This window comes from Natrix helvetica (assembly GCF_964273705.1).
Source record: "Natrix helvetica genome assembly, chromosome: 2".
NCBI classification, from domain to species: Eukaryota; Metazoa; Chordata; class Lepidosauria; order Squamata; family Natricidae; genus Natrix; species Natrix helvetica.
This window is the reverse complement of record NC_138552.1, coordinates 239,218,541-239,241,266: the sequence shown is the minus strand read 5'-3', so window position 1 is coordinate 239,241,266 and position 22,726 is coordinate 239,218,541. Positions and strand designations below refer to the sequence as shown.

Sequence of the window (22,726 nt, the reverse complement as noted above, 5' to 3'; positions counted from 1 at the left end):
AGGTCTTGAGCAAAACTCTGTGAGTGATTGTGTGGAGTTAGATATACATTTAGAGCATAAACAAACAATTTGAAAAGAAATCAATGTGGAGAAGCAACATGAACATTAAGCATCACTGTTGAATTATGAAATTTTTGATTGAGGTAGTACTTTTAATATGCTATGGATTCAGAAGGGTAATAAGGGTAATGTAAAGAAAACAGGTGTAAGTCCTTCCCCCCATAACATGAAGTTTCACAAATAATAGTAAGCGCACGTATATATTGCAATTTTATTTCTTCTGCTCAAACAAAACAGCATTAGCATTTAAGAAATTTTAAAATGACACAATATGGTAAAAATAGCAGAGAATTAACTGAGAAACTCAAAAAGAAGTAAAGTTAAATGCATGAAATTGTAACATTCATTAATGTTTCATCTTCAGTTTTGATTGACACTTGATGCTTGCAAACCTTTTAAACAATGAACTTTTTTCATGACAACTCTGAAGAGATTTCAGCACCAGCACTAAGATTTGTACATTCAGTTTGTATTGAATTGACTTATTAGCCATTTGTGTATGATAGGACAGGTTTATCACAGATCAGATCACAGTGTTGAGGAAAGCATTGCCTTCCTGGAATTAAAAGTGATCCCCTAAACCATATTCAGCTTAAGGCATCTACTTACAAAAGCACAGGAACCATCATTACATTTTCAAAGAAGAATTATTAAAAGAATCTAATAACCTGTAGTTAATTTTACTTACAGGATTACCTGGCAATGGCATTACTGTCACTAATACAGCCTGATTTAACAGATTAACTAAACTGAGATTCCTGAAATGATTCAGTTCAGGATTATGTTAACTATGCATGTTGAAAGACAAGGTCTCTGTTTCATTTTTTCTTTTTCCCTTTACACAGAACTCATTAATTTTAGACCAAGGCACAAAACGTTTAGTGCATTAACCAGTTTCATTCACAATCTAGTAACTTAATGTTCTTACCTTTGGACCACTTACATGTTTAAGATTCTTGCGAGCCCATCTTTGAATTTTCTTTACAAACAAAATCAAACATGATTTCTGACAGGAATAAGCATTTTAGCTTATACTGCTTAAACATACATTACTTTCGAAAGATGAAAATGCCTCCTCTTAATTTCAAGCAATTATTTGCTTTGAGATTTAAATGCCTTCAATTAAAAAATATGAAAAAAATAATTTAAACCCATGGCCACTGATTACATGTTATAAGCCATATTTGTTTTATACAAAGAGGGAAAACAAGACTGTCTGAAAACAGCCAAAACGGGATGTTTATTTGCTTTGGTGTTCAATACTCAGGGAGGATATGCTAGTTAAAGCTTTCTTGTGAACTAATCTGGATGTTAACTGAGTAAATTAAGAAAGCAAATAATTAAACTCAAACATTATTTTGAAATCAGCATAGATCATAAAATCAGTATTCCATATTGCCACAAGAAAATTTAAGATGTAATCAGGAATACATATATTTTTTTCAAAATCACAAAACAGATTACACACAAAAGTTTTAAAAAATGTAATGCAAATGTATAAATGGGGAAGGAGATAAAACTGGATATGTGATTTTTCTTCCCTCTAAAACTAGATTGCTACATCAATTCTTAAGACTTTTTCCATTTTTTTCTTTTCTTTTCCCCCAACATGTCAATATTTAATTGTGAAATAAAATTCAATGCATGGTGACAAAATAGGAGCAACCCAAAAAATACCAATAGAGTAATATCCCCCCCCCCAATCCCGTTTCTTCTCACTTTACTGACAGTGATCATTTACAAATTCAAGTTAAAACAAATTTTGTTAAGGTCAGTGATGGAGAAGGGTAGAAAAATAACACATGAATTATTTATTTTAGGATCATACCAAAATTTAATTAAATGAACAAATGTAGGTAGCCAATGTGAAAATATGCTATTACTTTTCATTGCCTGTTTTAAAAATTTATTCTAAGTATTATTCTGACGCTTAATGCTTAACTTTATATCAAGCTGAAAAAAGAAGCAAAAAGCAGTGTTTCAAGAACTGCTACTGAAACATTACTAAGTTTGAAATACAAATGAAATGATACAAAAAGTATTAAGTACCTGGTTCTATTTAACATGTTTACTGATAAATCACATTTTCCTTATTATTACACATGCATGCAATATAAGGAAAAATAGTGCAGCAATTAATACAAATTGTTTAAATAAAAAAGTTGCCCCAATTCCCAACCCAACACCTCCCCAAGTTTTGCCTGGGCATTAACTAGGCCTTATTGTAAAAAGGCTATTTAATATTTGTGGCATGCAAGAATGGTTTAAATTAAAAGCCAACTCTGTGGTTATTTATGTTACAAAAATGTCTGCATGCATAAATCTTAAAAGCTCAAAAACCTATGGTAAGTCTATAACAATCTAACAATTTACATTTGATCATATTGATTTGTATTCAGGAGAAGTCTCAGATTTGGTAAAGCATATCATTTTAGGAAGGCATCTATATCTTTATAATCTGGGCAGCATTTGCATTTTTCTTTAAAAAACTTCATGAAGGCTAATCAGAGAGGCTTGCTTATCCTAAGAATTCAATATTCAATTTACCATGATGTTCTGGATCTTTCATTCATCAATATTGGATTTTACAGTCTCTATGCTGTGAATTGAAGTCATGCTTTGTTTTTAATCAAGGAAATACCTAATGTGATAGGAAGACTACCTGAGATACAGTTGTATGTCAATCTCATTTGCTAAATTCTTTACTAAGAAAACCTCTCTGAAAAGCCTCCTTAAGTTTTTCTCCTTTTTAAAAACTTAATACACTGTAAATATGCAGCTTCAATGTTGATATGAAACATTTCAATGCACCTGCCTAACAGGCTTATGATTTTCTGCATAAATCATTGCCACAATTTAAGACTATTTTCCATCTTGTTGAAAGTCAGAAAACAGCAGCAAAAGGAAATAGTGTATCACCATATTGTTGTCTGAAAGTTCAGAATCTTGTTTTCTCCTTCTTTCAAGAATATTTTTCCATTATCTTCCAGCAGCTCACAAAATGTAGCTGATTTTGTGCAAGACCAGTGGTCCAAACATCTTAGTCCTAATCTTTCTACACTGTATTTGACTTGTTCAGTTCTTGTCGAATTGCTGATTTGAGCAATGGGAAGGAAAAGAGAAGAGTTTGTTAACTGACGGAGAAAAATGTGAACTGATACTTTTGAAAAACCTGTCTATTAAAATATTAAAGTTCAGATAGCACCCCAATATTACTCTATTATAGTGTTGGATTGACAATATTTATATGTTTGATTTATCAAGTAAATAGAAAATGAAGTGGGAAGATTGTAGAACACTGTATTTGGACAAATAGCACTGTTTGTTTTAGGGATTATGTTCAAACTGAAATCTGATGAAAACTGAGACACAAAAACATAAAAAACAATTATTTAAAATACATAATAAAGTAGAAGAGGCATGAAAACATGAAAGGTAAATTTGAAAACATATTTAGGCTTATGTTGCCTAAGCATAATTATGACTATATATGGGAGAAAGATTTTAGGGAATCTATTTATTTGCTACTACTATTCATAGGTATCAATGATGGAAATCCAACTGATTACTGTTGTTGCTTCTGCTGGCCTCAGTGGGGCTGCAATATAGTAAAATATAAAATGATCAATTAAAAGGATTGTTTGAGGGGAAATGATGCCTATAAAATCCAAGTGATGTAAGTGATGAAAATGTATACAATATACATTTTTGGGTAATCTGCAAACATTTCATATAAATTGCAGTGGAAATATATTGTTTGATTTGCCAAAAATGGCATTTTCCCATTATTTCATAATTAAGTCCAAATTTAAGCCCAGAAGCAAAAATTGAGGTGCTTTTGTACTGCATCCCTTGTCTACCTTTCTATACTTTGTTTGTTTGTTTGTGTGTGTGGGAAAATAAAAAAAAATGTCTTCCTGAATTTTCTTTTAATTTTTAGGTATTGTCATATTTTTTGGTATATAAGTTGCCCCCCCTAAACTGAATGGAAATATGTGTGTGTGTTATACAGCAAATGTTGCCGAAGCCCCACCCACCCACCAGCCCCCACCCTTTGGCCTCTGCCGCCCAGTAATTTGCCTCCTTGCAGCAAACAGCAAGGTCAGCTTCAGCACAGCCTGATTTAGCATGAGCAGCTGATTAGCAGTTGGATCTGCCTCCCGGAATACCGCCTATCAGCTGTTCCAAGCTGTAGGGATCACCATCGCTGCTGCTTATCGCCGCCGCCACTTATCGCCGCTGCCACACACCCCATTTTCGGCCTTCACACATCCTGTTTTCGGCCTTCACACGCCCCATTTTCAGCCCATTCCAGGCAGCGGGGATTGCTGCTGCCTGGAACAGGCTGAAACTGGGACGTGCAGAAGCCGAAAATTGGATGCGCAGAGGCCAAAAATGGGGTGTGTGGAGGTGGCGATGGGACGACAACGGCAATCCCCGCAGCCTGGAGCAGCTGATAGGAGGTATTCCGGGAGGCAGACAGATCCAACCACCAATCTCAGCTGCTTGTGCTAAATCAGGCTGTAGCTGAAGCTGACCAGGCTGTTTGCTGCAAGGAGGCAAATTGCTGGGAGGCAGAGGCAGATTTTTTTTTCTTGTTTTTCTCCCCAAAAGCTAGGTGTGTCTTATAGTCTGAAAAAAATGGTATTTACTTTTATCTATAATAATACTTACAATTGTTTATAGTTAACATGAGTAACTTCATGTGAGATAAGTGGTCATATAAATTTGACAAAATAGATGATTACTCTATATTAATGATTGTTCATTATATATTTTTTTCCTGTTGTAAGCTACACCTTGGGAAGAGATGGTTTCTAAAGTCAGCTAAGAAATGAAGTCATTAAAACAACTGATATGAAACTTGATGAGTTCCTACTGGCACTGAAAAATCATAACCTACTCATTCAATGCGCGAGCTGCACTGGCTTCCTGTAGTCTACCGAGTGCGTTTCAAGGTTTTGATTATGATCTTTAAAGCGCTTCATGGCACAGGGCCTAGTTACATGCAGGATCGCATCCTGCCCCATACATCCCTACGACCAATCCGCTCACACAGAGAGGGACTTCTTCGGGTGCCGTCCGCCAAACAGTGCCGGGGGGCGACACCCAGGAGCAGAGCCTTCTCTGTGATGGGCCCAGCCCTGTGGAATGACCTCCCCCGTGACATCAGGACTACTTCCGATCTCCGCTCCTTCCGTGTACAGCTGAAGACCCACCTCTTTCAATTATCTGGCCTGGCTCAACCGTAAACTTCTCTTACTCCTCCTGACAGTTCTTTTAAATTTTAAAAACCTTAAATTTTAAATTGCGCTTTACAATTGGGGTATTTTTAATGGTGACTTTTAATTGTCCAATGTGATGTAATTTGGTACCTCCTCCGTGTATGTCCTGTATATATGTATGTTTATATGTTGTATATGTTTTATATGCCCCACTGTACGCCGCCCCGAGTCCTGTCTGGAAAGGGAGCGGCTAATAAATTTAAGTTTATTATTATTTATTATTATTAATAAAAACTGAAATTATGATACTGGGAAAGAAAAATGAGACAAATGGGATTTTCAAACTTCTTTGCATTCCTAAAACTTTACAGGAACTCCCCTCCCTAAATCTTCACAAATTTATACACTTACCATCAATTAATTCTTCTTTTAGTTTTGTTAATTCCTTTCTCATTTCCTCTAAAATATCCTGTGATAAGAGAACAAGATTGTTTATTTTTTCCAAAGATATTCCAAACTGCCAAAAATAGTGTCTGTTCTCTGATGTAAAGTAAATAAATTAAAATTTATTGAAATTAAAAATTTCAAGAGTCTAGGTGAAATATTCTCCTTACTTTTACAAAGAATGTATATGCCTACAAATTTGTATGTTCACATGCCCAAATTGAACAAATGTTGATATCTAGTTAAAATATTTTAAAAGTCTTTGATGTTGGGGGCACTGTTTCTGTAGATCTTATGATTAAACATTTTAGGAGTACATATTGTGTAGTCACTGATAATTGCAAAATTTTCATTTTTTATCACAAGCATTGCTGATTCAATACAGAAATAAAATAATTAAAAAGTGGACAATAAGCCATATTAAGCTAAGAAATTTTATTCTAGCAGAAAATATCTACCTGTTTCAATCTATCATAGTCTAGTCCTTCAGACTGTACTCCATTAGTATTTGGTTGCCCAGAAGATGCAGATTTTGGTCTAAAAACAAAAACAGTATTCAAGTTAACTGCACTCGACAAATTATAACATTTCCAGACTGCTTATCATGACTGCAATTTTTCTAAAACAATTGAATAGTTTCTTAATGCATATTTGAAATTGTACATGCTAACCAGGGATTATGGGGATTGAGGTACAAAATAATTGGAGGGCTAAAGGTTAACTTTCTCAGTTTCAACTAAAATAAGCTATGTAAAATTGGTTATGTCATAAAAATAGAAATAAAAATATGTCTGGAAAAAAAATCTACAACATTTGACTTAATCTTCAAGAAGGGCTTCATTCCAAAATTTCCAATGTTTCAATAGCTGGTTTCCAAAAAAACCAAGAACATTTTTTCCTTTCCATATCCTATCACATCACAAGGGATATTTTCTATGATTTATAAAAAATGTGAAAGACAAAATAGCAAAGATACTTTATTCCTTCTCTTGTCTTAATGGTTCTAAATATACGAGCTACTAATCAAATCTAACTTAAAACTCTTCTATTCCAGTCATTTGTGGGTAATATAAATGACTTTTAAAATAAGTGATAAATACCTTGAGATAATAGGTGATTTGCTTCCATTCATTGTATTTGTTCTTTCCCAAGGCTTTCTTGTTAATTCTGCAGGAAATAAAATGCCTAAGTTTTAGGTTTATATGCACTGGATAACCTGTCTAATGGCTCGCATTTACCCAATAACTAATCTTTTTACCCTCTCTTAAACTGCTTAATCCAGAGTCCCAGAACCTTGTACTCTATCAATCTGCCTTCCACCCCATCTCACTGCAATGACTCTGGGCAGCTAAGAACAGGTAAGAATAAAAAACAAAAATAAATATATAAAACTGATAATGACTACCAAGATAGTCAATTAAAAGCAACCACAAGTTGCCAACTGACTCTAATCCCTACGCCTAGACACTCTTTACAGCTTTTTGGAAAACCATCAGGCTATGGCAAATCTAAACTTTTAGGGAAGGGTGTCCATAGGGCAAGCACAGGGTCAGAAAACTCCTGCTTTCTGAGTTTTCAGGATGATATTTTCCAATGAAGGAATTTGCAAGTATGTTTCTAATGAGATGTGTAGAAAAAATTGGGAAGAAGCAGTTCTGCAAATAACCTTTCCCCATCCATTCTCCTCCAACCATTTCTCTTCTGATAAAACCATCCTTCTTTATTCCATTCCTCTTCCTTTTAACTTTTTTCTGTTCCCCACATACATTTCTGCTCAGATCAAAAGTCTTATTTTGTGTATTGATTCAATCAGGTCTTTTTGTTCATTAAGTGGTCCAAGCAGGTTTTGTTGAAGGACCACTTCTCCTCCATGACATACAACTAGTCCACCAGATGGGAAGGCAGGATATGTTGTTCGTCCCATCTATTACTGGGACCATGGAAAAGGGTCTGGTGGGACCATGGAAAAGGGTCTTCTTGCTGGTTGCCCATTCTCTATGGAATATCATTCCCCCTGAGATATGATTGGCCCCCAACTTCTTTCTTTTCTGAAAGGCCCTGATGACATGGTTTTGTCCTTCAGCTGGGTACCAGGAATAGAGATTGAGTTGATCAAGTATTGATTTGATTTTGTTGCTGCTGCCATTGATGGTGAAGGAGGTGTATGGGGCTTTTATGTTGTGGATTCTTAATATTGTAATCCATCTGGAGTCATCTAGTTTGAGGTAGGTGACCATATAGATTTGTCTAATAATAAAATAAATACATTTTGGGAATGGGCCACCAAACCCAGTTATTGTGTAGATTAAATGATTCATGCACTGAATGTTTGATAAATACAGAAACTTTTTAATAAACATTTTAAATATGTAAATGCACTGAATTAAAAGGAATACAGATGATGATTCTGCTTTCTTAAACCAAAAGCAAAAATCTCTCCCCAACTTCATGATTATTGTGATGCAATCTATGTCACATATTTCAATACTGTACAAGAGAAACCTATGTCACATATGCAAACTCATGTTACACAATTTATATATCTTACCAGGTGTGCTTGTTGAAGGAAGCTTGGGAGCTAAAGGCTCTGGTTCTTCCTGTTCAATGGGACAAACATATAATATTTTACAAACCTGCTTAAATTTATGACTCAAGGAAAAAGACTCATAATTTCAGAATCAACATAAAAATCATAATTATAAAATCTCAAGCTGTATCAAATTTGAAATATAGAAGTCATATTTTTCAATTACCTATATCAATTTCTATGATTATAACAATTTAATTGCAGAATGTCATATAAATTGCCAGAGTATTTTCAACTTACACTTTTTTCTTCTTTTGTTTCTGTTTCTGATGACCCCTTCTCAGCAATTCTTCTCCTTCAGGTAAGGATGAAAAAGTATTGGTTACTATCTGCCAATATCTGACTTTCTTATTCATCTGTTCTAACATAAATAATGATAAAAAAGTAATAAAAGAACAAGTCTAGGTCATATCACAAGACTTGGTGTGATATCACTTTTAGTTCTGTGATAATTTAGCTGGGTTCCAGTTTTGTGTAGGGATTAAAGGCACTGGGAGGCAGTGTGTTCTGATCCTGCGTTGTGCAAAGCAGCTGTATTATTTCGCCTGCTCATCTCAGCCGTAGGAAGGACATAATGAAAAAACACTATAGTTAAATTCTTACCTTCTTGCAAGTAGAGCACTCATTTCTTCCATTAATCCACTTCCTCCAAGTGGCAGTGGCCCATTTCCACGACTAGTATCTGTTTTGGGTGAAGCAGAATTTGTTCCTCCACTTGGAACAGGAGAATCTTCATTCTATAAGTGATATGCAGAAAAGCAGTGATGACAGTAGCAGTATTATTAAGAACGTATAGTTGACACATCACATTTCAAAATAGCCCAGAAACATTTTTAAAAAAATAATTAATCTGGATTTGGCTGGAAAAAAACCCACAGCTGCCATTGTATTGTATCTGAACATTACATACTATACTTAATGTAGAGGGTTTTATAGCCACTTCTTGCCATTATTGTGAAAATCTGAAACTAAGATTTTTAAACAGAATTTAAACACTTGAATTTGAATTGTACTTACCCGTGATACTTTTCTGAGTTTGGCTCCAGCAAGAGCAGCAGCCAATCCTGTTAAAGGTCGATAATCTTCATACATCATTCCCATGGAAAAGCCGGTAGCAGGGAGAGGAGGTGCAGGAGGTGGAAGAGGCACCTGAGTAGGAAGGGGAGGTGGTGGAGGTGGCCCTAAAGATGGAAGAGGAGGAGGAGGAGGTGGTGGTCCAGGGGGAGGTGGGACTGCTGATGGGGACTGAACAGGGCCAGATGGAAGTGGGGGAGGGGGAGGAGGAGGGGGTGCAGGTGGTCCTTGTGTAACACCTGGTGAAAAATACATACACACATACAGAAACTAAATACAGGAATTGAGATACCAAGTAAAATTCAAAAGAACTAATTCTCTATTACTTCAAATGAAAAAAAAAACTTTACATATCCTAACATGGCTTTCATTAGGAAACTGGTCAATGTCATTTCAGAAAAACATCCAGCCAAATTAATTCATGTTTCAACTAACATAAACAATTTAGTTTGGAAAAACAGCATTCAAAATTACTTCAATAAAATTATGATGAAAATAATATTTATGTCAAGTGTAACAATGGAAAAGCTTTATTTTTAAGTTGAATTACAGTAATATCATAACATAATTTGTGCCTTCTTTGTATACCTAAAAGAGCATTCTCTGTTCCTCCAATTCTATCACTTAATCTTGTTTTAAATACAAAATATCAGAAAGTAATACCGTATTTTTCCGAGTATAAGACGCACCTTTTCCCCTCAAAAAAGAGGCTGAAAATCTGGGTGCGTCTTATACACTGAATCCAGCATTTTTTTTGCCTCCCAAAACCCCGCCTCTTCACCGAAATGACCGAGCATTACCTTTAGGAGGCTTTCAGAGTACTCCTGGGGGTCGTATTTTGCTCAATTCCCCCTCCCCCCAGCCTCCAGGAGCACTCTTTAAGCCTCCTAAAGGCTATGCATGCCCTTTTTTCACGAAAAACAGGATGTTTTTGGCTCATTTGTGCCCCACCCTCCAGGAGCACTCTACAAGCCTCCTAAAGGCTATTCATGCCCCCCGCCTTTTTTTTGTTGAAAAAAACAGTCCCGTATTTGGGAGGTCTGCAGAGTGCAAAAAATATATATTTTTTAATTTGCCTCTTCAAAATCTTGCTGCATCTTATACTCCGGTGTGTCTTATACTCTGAAAAATACGATATTTCTATTTCCATTTCCATTCATATTTCATGCTTTGGGGTTTTTCCCAGAAGTATTAATCAAACATATTAATAAAACATATATTAGTGTGTTAAAACATTTCAATCTGTTGATGAAATTATTATTTTCAAAAGCAGCATCAATGAAAACAAAAATATTCTATAATTGGGATATAGTTTTTCCTGGAAATATACATTATTGCATGGGTGTCAAACTTGATTACATCACATGACGTTTCCTGAAGGTTTTTGCCTTTGCAGAGCCGGGGTGGGCGTGGCCTGCGTGTGATGCATCTGGCCTTTGGGCTGCCAGTTTGACAAACATGCATGATCACAACTCTGTAATAGTTTGCCTAATCTTGAATTATGGCTTATTTGGAAAAAATATATCCCTTATAATTATCTCAAAAAATAACCTCATAGTGATATTTACCCGATAGGAATATATCTTGTATTTCAGATATTTCTCCAAAAAAAAACATTAAATGGTAGAAAAATTAAGCACCTGCAAACATTTTGGACATTTCAACATTTCCTTATTTTATTAATTAGAGTTACCAACCTCAAAGGCAAGAAATCCTGAAGATTTATTTTCACCAACAAATATGTATATGTGACATTTGTGTATATACTGTATTTTTCGGAGTATAAGACACATCTTTTTCCTCCCTAAAAGAGAGTGAAAATTTGGATGCGTCTTATACACTGAATGTAGCCCCACCCACCCACTGGTCCCAACCCTTTGGCCTCTGTTACCTCCTTGCAGCAAAGGGAGGCTTGCGGAGGCTACCATAGGCTATAGTAATCCCTGCAGCCTGAAACAGCTGATGATCGGGAGAAATTGAAAGTGAAACTTGCTGTTTGCTACATGAGGCAAATTGCTGGGAGGCAGAGGCAGATATTCTTTTCTTGTCCTAATCAGACTAATTGCTGCAAGGAGGTAAGTCAATAATTATAAATGCCTATAGAATGTTCAAATTATTAGACTTATTTTTTAAAGACTGCTTTATTATTTTTCTAGGCAGCTTAACAAAATGAAGAAGCTTTTAAAAATAAATGCTTGATCTGCAGAGGCCCAATACTATTGTATCTTCTTTTAAATAGCAGAGAATAACTATACTTCCAGAAAGCACATCAATTTTAACAGCATCTGTACAAGTATAGTCTGAAATGTAACACTACAAACAGTGTATATTGTCTGTTCTGTTTGCTGTTTGTTGCAAGGAGGGAAATTGCTGGAAGGCAGAGGCAGATATTTTTCCCTTGTTTTCTTCCCCAAAAGCTTAAGTGCGTCTTATACTCCGAAAAATACGGTACGTACGTACATACATACATACATACATACATACATACAGTGTGTGTGTATATCAGTACTTCCTCTCCAAAATAAAAAAGGATCCATATTAATGATTATTAATTAAATTTATCTGTAAAAAAAGCTCCCCATCTGTTAAATTAACTGATTCTCCATCCATACAATTCCACAAACACTCACGTAAATAAAAAGAACTTATCTGAAGAACGCTATGTTTTATAAGACTATGTATGTTCACCCTGTGGTAAATCCCATAAAGTTTAATAGTGCTATTTTTTTCTGGGTTATTTTTCGAAATCAGGATATGAACTCATGGCAGGCAGGCAGGCTTTCCATTATAGGCACTCTATACAGTGACTAGGATCTTCATACCTGTTCCTTTTTGAAGAGCTTCCTCTACCTCTATTACAATATTTACTGTAAATGTAAAATGGAGTATCAATGGAAAGGCTCTCAAAAGAAACAACAAAGTAAATCTAAATATTTTAAGGAATATTAAAATACCAAAACATCAATTCACTGTCAGAATTTTTCATTTAACCAAGTCTTATGTTTACTTTCAGTAAGTCCCTTTCCCACAAATAACAGTTTAGAAACTATTTGAAAAAATATACAAACCATTCTTCCAAAATGTTTTTCCAAAGTAAGACACTGATAAATTTAACATTTTGCTAAGCTTTGGTTGGATATATGAAGATTAGGAGAGCTTTAAAAGTGTTAGTTCTTCAGGATAAATCAAGTTTGGAATGCAAATTAGTTTGAGTGCATTTTTTTATTAGTTAATTAGTATCAACATCAGAAACCTTACCCTGCTGAGACGTAGGTTCAGCCGGCTGAGAGGCTGTCTGCAAGACTGGCTCAGAAGCAGAGGAGTCTCCCAGCACAGAGTTTAGAGAGTTCTCAACAAAGGCAGGGGGAGCTGCAGAGGGAGAAGGGAGAACACTAGGCTTGGATGAGGGAGCTGAGGCATTAGGGGAGGTTGGAGAAGAAGCTTGAAGTCCAGAGACTGAGAGAGGTTGAAAGGAAGATGGTGGTAGTTGTGCTGGACCTGAGGTAGGTGGCGAAGAAACTGAATAATTTGCCAATTCTGGAAGACCATTAGGTGCAGTAGGGGACATCTGAGATAACTGAACTGTAACAGGAATTGGGAGAACAGGCTTGGGGCCAGTGGCTTTGCCTGGAGGGCTGCTAATCATTACAGGAGGTGAAGGAGGAAGGGGTGCAAAACTAGAAGCTGACCAAGTAGTTGACTTGGTAGTTGGAGGCAAAGAAGGAGGGGGGTTTACAGGTGAAGGTGGTTGAGAACTTTTATTTACTGGACGAGGAACCGTAGCATAATGGGGAAGAACAGGGTGGAAGGCAGAGCCCAAAGATGTAGCAAAACGTGATGCAGAGTGCCTTAGTGGTGGTGTAGGGGGGGAGGAAATTGACTGTGCAGAAGTCACTATAGCATAGTCCGGAGCAGAGTCTGACATTGCTTTAGCATATGAAGGAGGTGGTGCTGAAGGAGGCTGGCAACTGGCATATTCAGGAAGTGAAGGATTATATAGTGAGTTGTCAAAAGATGGAGCTGGACAGAAGATAGCATCAGGATAAAAGGAGAAAGAAAGAGAGAGAAAAAGGGAGCTAATGAAGCAACAAAACCAGCATTCAAACGATATTTACAATGCAGACTATAGTTAGTACCAGAGGATTAGGCACAAGTAAATTACTGTTAGGAGAGTTTATACAATATGCATTTTTAATTCATTTTTGCCATTCATATTTGCATCAATATTTAAAATTACAACTTTGCTCTATAAAAGAAGCTGCCCTACAGAATATGCTTTTAAACTATAATCATAAAAATTAACTGGCTGGAATTAATTGTAGTGATTTCCCTCATTTATTTATTTACATAGCTGCCTTATACAGCACATGACTCAGGATGATGCACATCAATAGTAATGAATCAACAAAAACCATATAATGAAATGCAATATTAAAAACATAAAAAAATAACAACATACAAACACATAAATGCCAGGAAAAAAAGTGATCCTATGGAAAATACCAGTCCTGGACACCAAATTGGGTGGAGTAACCATGAAGGCACTGCATTGGTGAGAAATGTGAAGACTGATTGTAAATGGTACTCATTCAGTACCATTCCAACTTTGAAGGGTTGCTGCATGAGTGGTCCAAATCCATGCAGTACTAAGCAATTTTATTTGAAAGATTCCATGAGAAATCCTGCCTGGTTGTCAACCCTCCCAGGTAAATCTAACAGGAAAAAACAATAAGATGAACTAATTCTACTTTATTGTAAGACTACATTAACAGAATCTTTTAAATCTGTTGCCACTTTTAACTACCTGACCAATAAGAGTGGGCCCTTCCTAAATTTCTATCTCTGACCATTAAACCAGTACTCCTCCCTCTCTTGTCTGATTGTCTGTTCCCCTCATTTCCCAAGATCATCCACACATTCCATTACACTGGTACACTGGTCATCAGCATGGAATTGAGTCATCTTAAATAGAGCTGTTGGATGGCAATCAGTGGGTGCAGATTAAGATAAGAGTAGCAAAATATCTCTGTTATGCTGCTCACTGTTTTGTACCACAGTGTAGTACTTAACAAAGACTCTTACCTATATATGTTCAGAATAATTATTTTTTCTTCTAGCATTGTTCTAGAACTCTACTCTTCCATTTTATTTCAGGGAATGCTTCTGAAAATCAGCTGGCTAAGGCACACTCATTCTAAGTAGTGACTAAGGCCTTAGTTAAACAATATATCAGGAATACTGCCTTGTGCCCTCTGAAATGTAACTAGGTCCATCAGATATTCAAACTGACCCAGATGTATAAATCCCACTTCCTTATGGGGAAAGTAGATAACAAAAATTCCAAAGAATTATTTCTTCATAACAAGAGACAAACAGAAACACTTCCAAATTTCAGATCATATCGCCATTGACTTGATATTAAAATGGATCCACAATGTATTAGTCATTGATGAACTGAACAGTATATGGTTGCTATGGTGGTCATGAAATCTTGAGCCACTCCGGTGCCAAAGGATGGCAGAATAAATTCCCCAGAACCATAGGCCTGCCACATTCTACCACCAGCCCAACAACTGAATTGAGCAGTTCAGACAAGTATATTGCAGAAATTACATCTATTTCCTAACCTCATAAATAAGATATTTAGATAACTATAAGTAGTTATATAGGGGACAGTGCCTCTGAAAGCAATAAAATTCTCCTGGACAGCAGCCATTCTTTCATCCATGGCCTTGAACTAAAGCTGATGCTTGCATCCAAGGGAGACATGTTTATAAAACAGGATGACCTCTTCCTATGATCCTCAAGTTTCTGTAATTCAAACGAGATTGGCCCTCTCCTTCAAAATAAAATATTGAATGAGAGGCTTATTATTAGTCAATCTGATATTAAGCAGCAGTAGACTGAGACCAAGAAGCTAATGGCCAGGTCTTGAGGTTAATAACATGGAACTAGAAGACAGAAATGGTACATGACACCAAGGGTGCTTTCTCCATGAATCGCCCACTGCCAGTCTCCTACCATATTTCAACTATCATCCTAGGTCAGACATTAATATAATCTTATCTACCAGGGCTTTGATTTAGTTTAAAAAATGAAGCATGCAGGAGCAGCTGCACCTTTTTGCAGCCACAACTACTTTTAAAACTTTCAGGACTGCACAATTGCGCAAAAACTCACAATGCCAGTAGCCATATGAACCTGGAAAACTATTATTCTGTTTACATTTATCTCAGAAAGGTTATGGGTTTATGTTCCAAAACAACTTCTGAATCAAGATAATGCAATTGTACTGCAATAGTGCTAGAATATTTGTAAGCCTTTTTGAATTTTCCATATTTCTGCAATTTGAGCTAAACATGACCGTTTCTCTATATTTTAAGTGTGTAGAAATGGTCATATTTGGTTCACATTTAGCTTTTGAGATAGAGAGAATTCAATTGAACAAATGAGTCAAAAACATTACACCTGTTCACTGATTTATTAAGGGAAATGACCCAAAGCTATACATTTGTATGTGGTAAAAGTATGTGAACCCCTAGATTATCAGTTCACTTGAAGGAGAAATTAGAGTCAGATGATTCATTCAATTGGATAATAATCAGACTGAACAATGATGTACATGGCAGGGTTGCAAGGAGAAAGCCACTAGTCTCCAAAAAGAACATAGCTGCCATCTACACTTTGCAAAACACTACATGGATAAGTCAGAAAGCTTCTGGAAGAATGTTCTGTGGATGAATGAGACCAAAATAGAACTTTTGGGCTTCAATGAAAAATGTTGTTTGCCAAAAGTAAACACAGTATTCCAGCCATGGAATCTTATCCCATCTGTGAAACATGGTGTGGTAACATCATGATTTGGGACAGCTTTGTTGCCTCTGAAATAGGATGGCTTGTCATCATCAATGGAACTATGAATTCTGAATTGTACCAATTCTAGAGGAAAATGACAGGGTATCAGTCTGTAAATTGAAACTCAAGGCAAAGTGGGTCATGCAGCAAGACAACAACTTAAAATATGCAAGCATAGCTAAAGCTTATGAAAGTTAATGGTTTAGAATGCTGACCTTAATCCTATAGAAATATTATGGAAGGACCTAAAGCAGGCACTTCACAGTGAAACCCCCTATCTCTTCCCTGAGTTGTAGCAGTTCTGTAAATAGAAATGGGCTAAAATTCCTCTAAGCCAGTGGTTCTCAAATAGTGGGGGGCGCGAGGCTCCGTAAAGGGGGGCGTGAAGGCTCCCTTTCCATCTGGGTGCAACGGCGGCGGCGAAGGCGGCAACGGCGAAGGCGGCGGCGAAGGCGGCAGACTGGAGTTTCCCACCAAGGTTGCCTGTCCGACCAGCCCCCGCTGGCTCCTGGCTGAGGGAGGAGCTGCCGCTCCGCCTTCTCCGGTTTGCTCGGAGGGTGGTTTTAAGTGTTCCGAAGGCTTCAGGGACCGTCCAAGTCTTCCCTGATGCCTTCGGAGTGCTTAAAACAACCGCGCTGCTGGAGCAACACTGGCGCTTCGGGGACGAGCCCCGCCGAATTAGTGCCGGTGCAACAACGTTGTGCTCTCCTTTTCAGGGATCGGCAGGGCTGCGGCAGTACGGCTGAGCCAAGCGGGGGCCCAGGTGGTGGCGGTGAGCCGGACCCAGACAGATCTCGATAGCCTGCAAGAAGCGGTAGAGGTAGCGTGGCTCCTGCCTGCTCAGCCTCTGTGCCCAGTTTGGCTTCTGCCTGGCCCAACCCTCGCTTTTCCTCTGGCCGAAGGCACATCCTCTCTTCCAGCAGGGCCATGCCTGGGTGGTTGCCTCTCGCTCAGAGGAAGGCTTTGCTTCTGGGAAACAGAAATACGAGGCAGCTTTTCCACTGGGGTCTCTATATATTATAGGACTAGATCGGTTCTCAAAGGTTTTAGCCTGGGGGTCTCTTTGATTTTTAAAAAGTGATTGAGGACACCAAAAAGCTTTGATGTGTGTGGGTTATATCACTGATGTGTAGTATGTTAGAAATTAAAACCGAGAAATGTTAAAAATATTTATTTATAAAATACTCCGCCATCCCCCTGAAAGAGTACGGTAAACCATACTTTGAGAATCACCGCTCTAGATAAACCTTGAATTTCATTCTGTAGGGCCCTTGTTACCAATTTAAAAATAAGATATTTACTGCATTTCTCATCATTTTCTCACAGAATTGCAATGAATTACTTATGGATAAATGTTTATTGTATAAAATAAGAGGTGTTTAATAAGGATACAGTGTTATGCAGAGGTGTACTTATAACAATTTTATAGACAAATGATACTATTTACAGTCGCGTGGGGGGCGCGAAATGTTTTCTTCTTCCTAGGGGGGGCATGACAGAAAATAATTGAGAAGCACTGCTCTAAGCCAATGTGCAGGGCTAATCAACAATTATCAGAAACATTTAGTTGCATTTATTTATTGCTGCCCAAGGGAGGTATATCAGTTCCTGAAAACAAAGAATCACATTATTTTGCCACACACAAATATTTGGATAATTTTCCTTAGTGAACAAGTATAATGTTTTTGACTGATTTGTTTAATTGGGTTCTCTCTATCTAGTTTTAGCAGTTATGTGGAAAACAGATTGTGCTTTATGCAAAAACACTGAAAAATCAAAAAAGTTCACAAACTTTTAAGCATCACCATACCTATTCAGAAGTAAATCCCACTGAGTCCAATGGAACTTTCTCTCAGATATCTACAAAAAATAAAGGCTCCTTTAGGATATCACTTCCTAGTAAATATATAAACATGTCCATCTGGTTTGCTTGGTAACAACATAACACAAATGATTTACTATTGCCTTTCTTCTAGACAAGACTTCCCAATCTGTCATAAAGTACTGTCCTTCCCAATGGTCTATCATCCAGCTGCTAACAAGCTTTTAGCCTCCTTGGCTTTTTAAAATCAGACAAGGTTGGCTAAGGGCGGCCCACTACTATAGATCCGTGATGGCGAACATATAACACACATGCCCGAAGTGGCACATGGAGCCATGTCGGCGGGCATGTGTGGCATTGTTCATTCTTCTTCCGGATTTCTGGTGCGCAAACGCACACAATGATTATCTGGCTTTTGTGCGTGTGGCAGTGCCAGCAATCGGAAGAGCTGATCTTCCATTTTCTGGCATGAGCATGCGTGCTGGTCAGTTGATCAGTGAATGCACATGCACGGCAGTAACCAGAAGACTTGCCAGCTGGCGCACATGTGCATGCCAGAAACCAGAAGTTCATTTCCCAGCGCACACATGCCCCCTGGGCAGCTCCTCTTCCTGGTCGCAGCCCAGACTCCCTTTTTGACACTTGATGCTGCACCCTGGCGCACTCCCTTTTCAGCACTCATTGCTGAAAAGGTTCGCAATCTCTGCTGTACACCATATCAAATTGCTACTAGAATCTCAGATTTCCTTTAAAGAAAGTAGATATCACATTTCAAATAAATAATCTATGACAAGCATAAAAAATGAAAGCATTCTTCCTGAAATGAGTAGCTAAAATAACCCTACTGAGACAGGAAATATAGTAGGGCAAAGGAACTGTTGTAAATTTAACATGTAAAGTAGATGTAGGTCTGCTTGTCAGAGTTGAGAAGACTTTTTAGATTAAAAGGCAGGTAGTATGTTTTTCCCCCGAAATAACTGATTGTTTTAAGCAGTTGATATTCCTGAATAATGAGTAATAAGTGTGGGAAGGGAAGCTAGAAAAATATTGTAAGCTAATAATAGCCATTTGCAAAGTTGCACAAATTAATCATATTTTACTACAAAATGCTGTAAGGCAATAATACTACATGTTTAGATTCATGGTCTATAGTACGATGAGAATGAACTTGATATGACTTATTCTCCAGGTTTACAATCATGTGAAAAAATAAATATATCCCATTGAATGTTTCAACATATTTTAATATACAGATATTTGATCATTTCAACAATATTGATAAAGGAGATATAAATGTTACGTACCAATTACACTTTCTATAATTTACACCATTGCCTAATTTAAATAAACATGCAGGCAATTTTTGTGTGTGAAAAAAGTAAATATTCCCCCACAAACATTTATCCCTAGCTCACAAAGCTAAAATTAGAATCAGGTGCACTAGGATCAGGTACAAATTATTAGGAAATCATTAGAGAGGGTCTAGATAAACCTACAGTAGAATCATTAACGCTGGAAGGGACCTTGGAGATTTTCTAGTCCGATACACACAGACGACCTTATATCATCCCAGTCAAAAGGTTGCCAGTCTATCTCTGAAACCCTGCAGTGCTGGAGCACCTACAGTTTCAGGAAGCAAGCTATTCCACTGTTTGTTATATCAGATTTTTTTTTTTTACTTCTAGGATGGATCTTTTTTTAACAAGTTTCCTCCCATTATTTGTTGTCTGCTATTTGATGCTTTGGAGAATAAGTCAATCCCCTTTTCTCTGTGATAGTCGACAGAGCTATAAAGCACAGTGGTGTAAATGTTATGATTTGGGTCTGCTATGCTGTTTCAGCACCTGAGCAGCTCATTATCATGGAATCCACTATGAATCCTTCATTATATCAGAGGGTGCTTGAAGATGTGAGAGCAAGTAAAAGTGGACCTTGCAAGATAACAGTGGCCCTAAATGTTCTTATAAGTCCACCAAGGAATGGCAGGAAAAAAAGACAAAGAAATAGAGGGTTCTCCCATTAAGATGCTATGGTGTGCATGCAAGAAACATGATACAGTTGGGGAAAAAATTCTGCATGGAGGAGTGGGGAAAAAATTCTCCCAGTCAACTTCAGAGACTGGCAGTTGTAAGAAATGCCCACTTGAAATTTTTTTCTGCCAGAGAAGCAATACAAGTTGTTAGAACCAAGAGTTTACAGTACTTACTTTTTCCACATAATTAAATGATGTACCTGTCAATTTTTGTTGAATGATTGCAGTCAATTTTTCAGTTTTTTTGTTCAATTATATCACCCTTATCCTTTATACGTATACTGTTTGAATCAAAATAATATATTGATATATTCACATACGTTAAAAAGAAAAAAAATAGATGGGGTGTATTTAGTTCTTCACATGACTGTATATTCAGAGATATTCATGGTAACAGCGAAAAACTCTGGTTCTGTTTAAGATTTATGGCAGTTTAACTGTCAAAATGAGCCAACAGTCATCCAAACATTGTGTTTTATTTTAGCTGTGGCTTTTAATTAGTTTTCACAATAGCTAGCTACTAGAGCTATTCTTATCATTCTAAAATATGCATTAAATTTTGCACCACATAAATCCCTGAGCCATTCAACTTCAAAGGAAAATTCACACACACATATGCTTCTGTTGAAAACTGAAAATAGTTTTGCACTGCAGATTTCTACAATAATTTTCTGAAATAGAAAGCTTTGAAAGCATGCAATCTGCATAGTTCAATTTTTTGTTTACATAAAACATGTAATAATCAACTATGTACTGACAATACAGCCTACATGTCATACTTAACAAAATATCTATATAGCTGCCAAAAGATTTAAGAAAAATCTTCATGTGATCAGCCTAATAACATTATTAAACTCTCATGCTACTCATGCAATTACAGACAACTAGCTGTTAAAAGTTATCTTTTGTTATCAAATTAGTGAATAAAACAGCTAGAGAATATAGCTACACAGTACGTATAGTTTCAGCTTGGTTTATAATTCATATTGCCTCATACAAGCTATGCTTCCCCTGTACGTCCAGTTGATTTGAAAATAACTTCAAACATGTTTCTCCTCTAGGCACTGAAACTACATTGCTGCAAGTGGCTACCTTGTTATTTGGGCATGAAAGTGGAATAGAGAAAAGGAATAGAAAAGCAGAAACAAAGAGACAAGAACAAGAAGCCAATAACAGAAATAAAGCACTTGAAATGAAGCAAAGCAAAAGATCTTAAATTCTGGCAATAGGATTAGTGCTAGTAACAGGACTACTGATTAGCAAAAACAAGGATTTATAGACTCTTTTGAAGGACAAGGTACAGATATTTTGGAATAAAGTGAATATTTACTTTCTAGTCTCACGAGAATTGTATCAGCACAGTAACCATGACATTGTCCAAGTGTCATGTTTTCTTTTTTTTTCATAAGATTTTTCTAATTTCATGCCTCTGATTGTTTAATATATACAGAATGAAGCTAGAAAATTTGCGTTTATATTAATGAGATTTTTTTTTTTTTTGCAAAATTGACTATTTATAAGAAATAAAATTTGGAGAACACTGAAAACTGACACAATGCAAATACTTATAATTTTAATTCCCCAAGCAAAATAACAGCTCGTTCTCATTAATTAATCCTAATTCATTCTAAAGCACAGAATCTATAGTTTTTGTGCAGAAAAGGTAAGACTAGCTTATAAAGTGAAAAGACTACTTGCTTACTAATTAACATTAAATAAGCATTTTTTGAGATATGGCAATCCCTCCAGATACTTTACATTAAAACTCAATATGAATATAGTCACACTGATGCACTTTATATTCCAAAAGCAGAATAAATTCAGTCTGAATATAACTGCTTTTGTTAATTAGGTAATTTACAAGTAATTGGGAAATAATCTTAATCTTTGTCAAGCCAAGCTAATCAGAAAATCTGTATTTAAAAATTTTTGAAATTCTTACCAGCACTTGACAGTTTCCTCTCTCGTTCCCATTCCAGCTGCTCTCTTTCTAGTTGATCTTGCCGCTCTCTTTCCTGTTTTTCCCATTCCAATCTCTCCCGCTCTTGTCTTTCCCGTTCTTGCCTCTCTCTTTCTAGGCGCTCTTGCCATTCTCGTTCTCGTCTTTCTCTCTCCTGACGTTCCCTCTCCAGTTGCTCCTGTTCTAATCGTTCTCGTTCCAGTCTTTCCTTTTCTAGCCTTTCTCGCTCTAGTCTGTCTCGTTCCAGCCTTTCACGTTCCATTCTGTCCCGTTCCATCCTCTCCCTTTCCAATTCTTTTTGTCGCTGTTGTTCCTGCAATTGCCTAAAATAAAAATAAAAAACAAGGAGTTAAATGTATTTCAGTCAGAATAAAAGAAACTTGGTCATTAGTTTTTAAATACACAGGATGTTATGATAAAAGATTTGATCTTATATACCACAGTATTACTTAATTTACTATTTAGCTTGTTTTTTGATACAAAATTTATTAGTTAATGTAAATAGTATTCTGCTGCTATTTCCATAATATCTATGGACAGATGTTTGTCCGCACAATTCTGTTGAAATTTTCATCAATCATATCTGCAATACTCAAAACGTCTCAGTAGGATAATGGATCTTCAGCAAGTAGAACAAAATTCTAATTTAAACAGACCTATTTTAAGG

The 22,726-nt window shown here is 36.6% G+C and overlaps 1 protein-coding gene across 7 annotated transcripts in view; it reads right to left on the bottom strand.

Annotated features, from left to right (window-relative positions):
- Window positions 1-241: 241 nt before the first annotated feature.
- ENAH (ENAH actin regulator) overlaps window positions 242-22,726 on the bottom strand; it is a 67,385-nt gene continuing 44,900 nt past the window's right edge. For 2 of the 7 annotated variants that reach the window (XM_081942169.1, XM_081942168.1), the window contains exons 5-15: window positions 22,042-22,382; window positions 12,649-13,410; window positions 12,213-12,257; window positions 9,334-9,629; window positions 8,920-9,053; window positions 8,557-8,611; window positions 8,278-8,326; window positions 6,830-6,896; window positions 6,188-6,266; window positions 5,697-5,754; window positions 242-3,153 (exon numbers count right to left, since the gene is read on the bottom strand). In XM_081942169.1, the coding sequence (XP_081798295.1) occupies window positions 3,116-3,153; window positions 5,697-5,754; window positions 6,188-6,266; window positions 6,830-6,896; window positions 8,278-8,326; window positions 8,557-8,611; window positions 8,920-9,053; window positions 9,334-9,629; window positions 12,213-12,257; window positions 12,649-13,410; window positions 22,042-22,382 (1,924 nt within the window). In that variant the 3' untranslated portion in view covers window positions 242-3,115. The remainder of the gene's footprint in view (window positions 3,154-5,696; window positions 5,755-6,187; window positions 6,267-6,829; window positions 6,897-8,277; window positions 8,327-8,556; window positions 8,612-8,919; window positions 9,054-9,333; window positions 9,630-12,212; window positions 12,258-12,648; window positions 13,411-22,041; window positions 22,383-22,726) is intronic. The other 5 variants (XM_081942171.1, XM_081942170.1, XM_081942172.1 and 2 more) reach the window with 5 other exon arrangements.